We start from the raw sequence: 8,299 nt of genomic DNA, 5'->3' as shown, positions 1-8,299 counted from the left end.
CACAAAAAAAAAAATTCCCATGATAGAGCAAGTAAGCAGTGATTACACCAGGACCAAATCCAAGGCCTGAGGCTCGTGATTGAATCAGCTTGGCCTGTGCAGCTGGGTTCCATGTCCTAAGTAGGTCAGTCAACAATCCAGACTGAGCTCTCTCAATCTGAAAAAGTATGCTTTCTCTTTTAGGCTTGATTATAAGCCTAGGAAATACACAAAAGTATAACTGAATCCCCAAGAACATATAAAAACAAATCTTGCCACAATAGTAGAAAAATTCTTTTTTTCTTTTTCAGCTGCACTCACAATATACTGAAGTTCCAGGGCCTGGGAGAGAACCCATTCCTCAGGAGCAATCTGAGCCCCCTCATCGACAATGCTGGATCTTTAATATGCTGTGCCACAGCGGGAACTCCAAAAAGTTGTTTTTTGGTTTTTTTTTTTTTTTGGTTTTTAGGGCAGCACCCATGGCACATGGAAGGTCCCAGTCTAGGGGACCAATCGCAATCAGAGCTGGAGCTGCCAGCCAATGCCACAGCCATAGCAACGCCAGATCTGAGCCACGTCTGCAACCTGCACCACAGCTCGGGGCAACGCTGGATCCTTAACCCACTGAGCAAGGCCAGGGATCGAACCTACGGCCTCATGGATTCTAGTCAGGTTCATTACCTCTAAGCCACAAGGGGAGATCCCTAAAAGTACTTTTAAAGTAGAAATATATTAGATATAAACCTCAAAAGTTGATTTTTAAAATAGGTTTACATAAGCTTTTTTAAAAAAATGTTTAATTGGAGTTCCTCTCATGGCTCAGTGGTTATCAAACCCGCCTGGCACCCATGAGAACACAAGTTCGAACCCTGGCCTTGCGCAGTGGGTTAAAGATCCCGTGTTAGGATGAGCTTTGGTGTAGGTCACGGACACGGTCCCCCACGTTGCTGCGGCTGTGATGTAGGCCAGCAGCTACGGCTCCGACTTGACCCCTAGCCTGGGAACCTCCATATGCCAAGGTGTGGCCCCCAAAAAGACAAAAAAATGTGTCAGTCACTGTACTCCAGTGTGAAGGTGAATTTTGTGTCAGCTTGACTGGGCCATGTGGTGCCCAGATTAAGTATTTCTGGGTGTGTCTCTGTGGTGTTTCTGGTGGAGAGTGGCACATGAATTGATAGGGGGCCAATCAGTGGATGGCCCGCCCCCATGGGACTGGACATCATCCAATCAGTTAAAGGCCTGAATATGACACAAGATGAAGAGGGGGCTTTCTCTGTCTGACTGCAGAGCAGAGACACTGGTCTTCGGTCTTCTGAGCTGGGACTTACACCACTGGCTCCCCTGGTTCCCAGGCCTTCAGACTCCTGGGTCTCTGATTATACATATACATATATAAATTTTTTTTAAGGGCCGCAGCTGTGGCATATGGAAGTTCCCAGGCTAGGGGTCAAATTGGAGCTGTAGCTGCCGGCCTACACCTGTCACAGCAACACTGGATCTGTCCCCTACACCACAGCTCACGGCAATGCCGGAGCCTTAACACACTGAGTGAGGCCAAGGATTGAACTTGCATCCTCACAGACACTATGTTGGGTTCTTAACCCATGGAGCCACAATGGGAGCTCATATTTTTGGAACCCACCTTCTGCACTGGCCTTTAGAACTCATACTCTAACCTTAGACATAGCAAATCTTCACTGCCTTGAGTAGATTTAATTTTGGGGAAGAGTTCAAAAGATACTAGGAGTTGAATGACTAAGCTGAGTAGTTGTCTGAGGGTAGAAAACAAGGGCATAATTACAAAGCAAAGAATCTTGAATCTCCAGAGTTTCCGTCGTGGCACAGTGGTTAACGAGTCCGACTAGGAACCATGAGGTTGCGGGTTCCATCCCTGGCCTTGCTCAGTGGGTCAAGGATGCGGCATTGCCGTGAGCTGTGGTGTTGGTTGCAGACGCGGCTTGGATCCTGCGTTGCTGTGGCTCTGGCGTAGGCCGGTAGCTACAGCTCTGATTAGACCCCTAGCCTGGGAACCTCCAATATGCCAAGGGAGCAGCCCAGGAAATGGCAAAAAGACCAAAAAAAAAAAAAAAAAAAAAAAAAGAATCTTGACTCTCCAAGCTATTTTAATCAATATAGCGCAATCACGTGTATAGCTTCCTTCTCACTTCTTCGAAGAAGGAATGAATTGAGCTGAATAAACAAAATAATTTCATGGTCATACTTGTTACACACTGTACATATTAGCTCACAAGCACTAAAAAAAGGCCCTTCCCCAAATATATATCTCCCTGTCCCCCGAAGCAACCTAGAATTGAGAATACTTTGATTTAAAGAAACGACATCTGCTACTAAAGTATCACATATTTTAAGCAAAGTGTAGCATAACTAATCTTAGCATGAATTTGTTGGACATCATAAATTGCCAGTCCTGATGGACACAAAGCAAAAAGATGTACCTGGTTTAGGGGAAAGGTCATCAAAGGGAAACCCTAGAACCACCTCTAATCCTTGAATTGAACTCAGCACCCCCCCATTTCAGTCCAGACATCCATATTTTTTTTTTGTTTGTTTGTACTTTTTATTATCACGTGGGGGTTTCTTTTGCCGCATCTGAGGCATGCGGAAGTTCCTGGGCCAGGGATCAAACCCGCACCATAGCAACGCCTGAGCCACTTCAGTGACAATGCGAAACCTTAACCCGCTGAGCCACACAGGAATGCCCAGACATCCACCTTAAACAGATCAGACACACACAGCCGCATGGTCCAAGCATGTGGTGATTTTTATTAAGAATAACTTTGGTTCTAAGAATTCCACCCTCAATTCTGTAATACTTTCCGTTAAAAACAATTATACAAGAGCAAATACAAAAAATATTAAATTATGAAAACAAATCCATTAAGGCTCCCTTTATATATATTATATACACTCAAACAAGTCAAGATTTTTTCAGAGTAGAAGAATAAAGTCAACTGTGATAGCTTAGAAAGCAACACTACTTTACCACTCGGAGACTAGAAAACACTCAACTATTTTAAGAAAACCACAGAGTGGAAAAATGGAGCCGTTTTTGTCAAAAAGTGGCTCAAAGCACAAAATTGCTCTGGTGTTTATGAGCCCTAGGGGTCTGGACTGTACAGTATTAAACTGGGGGAGGGGAGTGACGCCTTCTTAGGCTCAGACTTGAGAGCTGAGCTGACGTGGCAACTTCCAAGAACGCCTCTACCTGTGTGTTTCACTGTTTAGGAAGGAACCTTCCCTTCACACTAGTCGCAAGTCTTCTTTGGGCCAGACCTTGGACTCCTAACCACTGTTAACTCTGCAGATGTACGAGTGACATCGGGAGGGATGTGCTTTTGTTAACGTGTTTCTTCCCAGTGAAGGGGAGCGGGTTCGGGTTCTGGGAACAGAACGAGTCCTTCCAAGGGAGGCTGTTAGGGCCCTGGAGAAGTTGCCCAAGTGGCAGCACTGCTTCAAGGATACAGGATCTGAAGACCTTACCTCTGGGTGGATTAAAGGCTGTGGGTTAGTCCTGAACCTTTATTTTTACAAACTGCATTAGTTTGCACACACCAAGAAAGAACTCTAGTCAGCGGACAATCAGAAACATGCTTCCATGGTGCACTGTCCCCTCTCACAAGGAAGAAGGATGGGGAAAAACAGTTACCTGTCCACCCTTCAAAAGCAACATTGTATCTTCGGCACCCCCTATTTTTATTCAAATAATACTTGCTGCTGAGAGGAACAATCCACACTGCAGGTGTAATCCACACATTCTCTAACTAGAGGTACATATCATCTATGTCTTCTCTTTTGTCTTGTTCCCATCAGGGCTGAACACCAGCCTAATCGTCAACCGTGAAAGCTATAGCCTTCCCACAGAAAACTAATTTCTACTATGCTTATTCAGGATTCAGAAACTTGGGATCCAGCTTTCTAGGACTCTTGAACTCCAAGAAGAGCCTTTGATGGAGAAGTTACTAGCTGACTTGTTTATACGAAGCACGTACTGAAATCCACACGAACTCGTCCAGACCACCCCAAGCAGAATGTTCCCCTGCCCACACTGGCAATATAAAATGCATTTTGCCTAAGCATCTGGCTGTTAACTGGAGTAGCAGGCCAGCCGGAGCGCACACACCGAGCAGCCTCCCCTCCCCTCCGCTATTCCTGAGAGATGAGAACAGTAGTCACGACAGCATCCTTATCAACAGCATCCCCATCACTAAGGTAGTGGCAAAACAGTCCTTCTTCATAAGAAAAAAAGGGCAAAGCAATAGGTGATCATTCATCAGAAAATTTCAAAGCTTGGATTCAAATAATATTCTATTCTAAAATGCTAGAAATCTTCCAGCTGGGCCTCCTTGAGACCCATCTACATTTGTTTCACATTAAAATACCCAAAGGACTCTGCCTTCCCAGGTCCCGGTGGGAGCTTTCCCCACAGTGCTCTCAGAAGAAACCAAAAGAGTTGGACCCTCTAATTTTTTTTTTCTTTTTTTGTCTTTTTAGGGCTGCACCTGCGGCATATGAAGTTCCCAGGCTAGGGGTCGAATTGGAGCTGCAGCTGCCGGCCTATGCCACAGCCACAGCAACGCCAGAGCCGAGCCGCATCTGCGACCTACACGGCAGCTCCCGGCAACGTTGGATCCTTGATCCACTGAGTGAGGCCAGGGATCGAACTCACATCCTCACAGACACTGTGTCAGGTTCTTAATCCACTGAGCTACAACAGGAACTCCTGAACCCTCTACTTTTGACACTGAAGTTGGGTTATGTGGACTAGGTTTTATGCCTCCAAGGACTAGGAGATTATGTCATATAAAAGGACTGGCTGAGCAAGAAATTTAAAAAGAAAATAAAACAGAAGAAAACGTCTAACCGTTATCAAAGCAATACATGGATTTACATGACGTACCTTCTCAGCAGAAGGTCACCAGGAAGCATCAGAGGACCAGCAGGAATGAAAATAAGATCGAGACAGATGTTTACATATTTGTTTCCATATTTTGAAACCGTCTCACCCTATTTCTGAATCTCAATGGCTAACAAAGTAAGAGCTGTGTTTACCATAAGTATTAACCTTTTCTGATGTTGTCTAACACTTGGGTGAAAGCGTAAAGGAAGAAGACACTTTACAAACGGTGGATGTAACAGATCTAAGGCCTGTCTATGCAATCTAAACTACTGGACAGACAACTAAAGGAAGGACGAAATACATTTTCTTTAGGTTTTCAAAGAGAAAAGGCTCTGGTGCCCCACTACACTTGGACTGAGAGAAAAACCAAGCAGTGCAACGCTCCAGGATTTCTCCCAGTATCCTCTTCCTGTTCTGCTTCTCCTTCTTGTTGGCGTCGTTTTTTTTAAGTCTTTGAACACGGGTTCATTATCCCAACTTAAGTGCTGGTGGACGTCCTTCGTTTGGCGCATAGGAACTGCAACTGTCACAGGTTCTTTATCCACCCAGGTGGTAGGAAAACCAAAACCAAATCCTTTTTAAAGGAACAGTTCTCTGCTGGCTGGGATTCTCTCAGGGGATCTGGCCCCGGGGGGGAAGCGCTGGGGAGGCCCCCCCGCACACGATTTCTGTGTGCGATGGGCCAGGGGCGCGGTCTCTGCAGCCTGGCCTACGACTCTTGGGCTTGGGCCACTTCTTGGCCTGTTCTTCTGAGGTTGCCTTTAACCTTCACAAACTCGGGAGCGTTTTCTTGCTCTTCTTGCAATTTCTGCTTCTCAAGTTCAAGCTAAACAGAATTCAGAAATAGGAAAATTATTTACATGTGATTTATAAACAGTAGAGGCTTTCCAAAACATCGTTCGGCTTTCCAAAATCCCTACCGACTTGATGTCCCACTGGAAGAACGTCTCTCTTAAAGTCTTCACTTTAAATGTATTTACATAATTTATATATATGGCTAGATCTAGGTCCTGTGATAAGAATTCTGCACAGGAACAGCAGCTGAATGCTTGTTACTGACATACTGACGGATGACAAGAGCCTAAAGGTCAAGGAGAAGCCTTAAAACAACTGCCGAGCTCAACATGCACTTGCTCCGTGGTCTTAGTGAGGCTGAATTTCATTCAATTGCTTGAGCTTCCGGCACTGAGCTGTGAATTCAGTGATGTTCCCTGGTTTGGGCTTGGATTCCTGCTCTCTTCCAGGTCCTCAACAGAATGCTTCTCTTTACCTTGAAATTATTTCAGTCCACCTGCAGACATCTACCTCAGATTTCCCTTTCACGGTATATAGATATTTACATCTGACATGCCTGGGAAATTCTGCTGGTTCCAACATCCTTATTTCTCAGGACAAGATAAGTCAGGGAAAGACAAGTACTGTATGACCTCTCTTATATATGGGGATCTCAAAACACTGAAATCGTAAAAGCTGAGAGCAAAATGGTGACTAGAAGGGCCTGGGGCAGGAAAGATGCTATTAAGGACACATACTTGCATCTAGTAAATAAGTCCTGGAGATCTAATACACAATACAGAGACTGTAGACAACAAAACGATTTAAACCTGAAAGATGCTAAGAGAGTACATCTTAACTGTTCCCACCACTGAAAGAAATGGTAATCAGAGGATGTGAGAGAGGTGCTAGCGAATGCTACAAGGGCAATCACATGTACCAAATCAATAGACTGTTACCCCTTACACTTATACAATATTGTAAGTCAAACACATCTTAATTTAAAAAACAAAAAACAAAAAACCCAAAAAACAAAAACACCTTTCACCCGCACCTGCTCCAACTTCTGCTGCCGCTTTAATAGTTCTATTTCCAGGTCAGATTTCTTCTTTTGTGCTTCCTCTTCCTTCTGCTTTATGACTTGATCTCGTTTTCTCTTTTCCATCACTTTCTGCAGTTCAGGCTTATTCTGAGGGGCAAGACCCCTGCAAAGAAAGCATTGACAAGATGAAAAAGTCTCAGTCTAATGGCTGCATCTTTTATGAACAGAAATTTCAGGCCTTGACTGTGGAAAAGGGGTGTAGAGACCCAGCATAACCAGGATGCCTACCACCAAACCAGCTAACAGTCAACATTGGGGGGCCTCAGAAACTCACCAGCATGAAAAAAAGGGCAAGAGCATCTTCTAAGACTAAGCAAAAGTCATCGCTCGATAAAAACATATTGAGCACCTACTGTATGCCACACACTAGGCCATGTGAGGGAGGTTAGTAAGGGCGGTTCAGGGTGGGGAAGGACACACTTATGCAGTGGGTGTGACCATCACCCACGATGGAGAGGAAGGCGCCTCCACCGGGGGTTTCAGGGGCAGCATCCCAAGACCGAGCCCCTGATCCCAAGTGATCTAGTGATGCAGCCTCCAAATAAGCTAGCACACAAACTGAACAAAATGGCCCCAGAAGCCTCTGGCAACCCTTGCTTTCAAGGACTTGGGAGCTGGTTCCTGCACATCTGAAGGCGCGTCCGTGGTTTTATCACTGCTGGGGCTGGGGTGTGGTGGGGGGGGGCGCAGTCGGGGGCGGGTACAGCCATGGAGGCCTCATATCCAGACTCCCAGGCCAGTGCCCTGAAACCATTTCAGACCCGAAGTTCAACTGCTGATGGGGCACGGAGGTCAGGCTGCAGGGAAGCTGGACATTTTGGAGAGAGAAGTTGGGGGGGACAAAACCAAAACTCAGGCTATTTCCTGGCAGCCCTCATCTGAAACGTCTGAAGCAGGTCCGGGAAGGGCATTACACTGGCATTTTTCTCTGGCGGGATTTCTGCCTGTGTGAATGGTCAGCTAGCACTCCCGTGTCGCTGTTTCCTCCGCCAATTCCTTAGGATTCCTTCAGTCCAGGCTCCCTGGTACTGGCCTGGCTGGTCTCCTCCTCTTCACGGTCTTCCCCCCCTTTCTCTCACTAGTCTCCGTGGCCCCTAAATCATCTCAACTCGAAGACGAGGGGCATTTAAGATAAAAATGAAACAATGCGCGGCACAGAGCGTTAAGTGACAGCATGAGTGCACGCCCACGTCCATGCGCATGCGCGGCCCGAACAGGACCGCGTACCTCTCTGAGCTGAGGTGGCCGGGGCACCTCCATGCACACTTGCTGGCCTTGCAGATGACGCCTGTGCGTCTGCAGACCACGCACGTCGACCCCCGTGGTTGTTCTCCAAACACTTCGATCAACTTGATGCGACTCATCAACTAGGAGTCATGTGAATAATCAATAGATCAAATTATTCCCGAAAAGTTCTCTGGTTCTAAGGATCCCAACAACACCCTTGCCTCAGTCTCTCTCAAGTTCGCCCTATCACATCTGTAAACTAATCCACAAGGTCACACTTCCTCATCTATCTAGTC

The 8,299-nt window shown here is 46.1% G+C and overlaps 1 protein-coding gene across 6 annotated transcripts in view; it reads right to left on the bottom strand.

The window, feature by feature from the left end:
- Nucleotides 2,742–8,299, bottom strand: part of FAM107B (family with sequence similarity 107 member B) — an 82,611-nt gene continuing 77,053 nt past the window's right edge. For all 6 annotated transcript variants that reach the window (XM_021064842.1, XM_021064845.1, XM_021064840.1 and 3 more), the window contains 2 exons: nt 6,729–6,879; nt 2,742–5,726 (listed from right to left, as the gene is read on the bottom strand). In XM_021064842.1, coding sequence (XP_020920501.1) covers nt 5,610–5,726; nt 6,729–6,879 — 268 coding nt within the window. In that variant the 3' untranslated portion in view covers nt 2,742–5,609. The remainder of the gene's footprint in view (nt 5,727–6,728; nt 6,880–8,299) is intronic.

The sequence above is a fragment of the Sus scrofa genome, chromosome 10 (genome assembly GCF_000003025.6).
Source record: "Sus scrofa isolate TJ Tabasco breed Duroc chromosome 10, Sscrofa11.1, whole genome shotgun sequence".
Taxonomy (NCBI): Eukaryota; Metazoa; Chordata; class Mammalia; order Artiodactyla; family Suidae; genus Sus; species Sus scrofa.
This window is presented reverse-complemented; position numbering and strand designations above follow the sequence as displayed.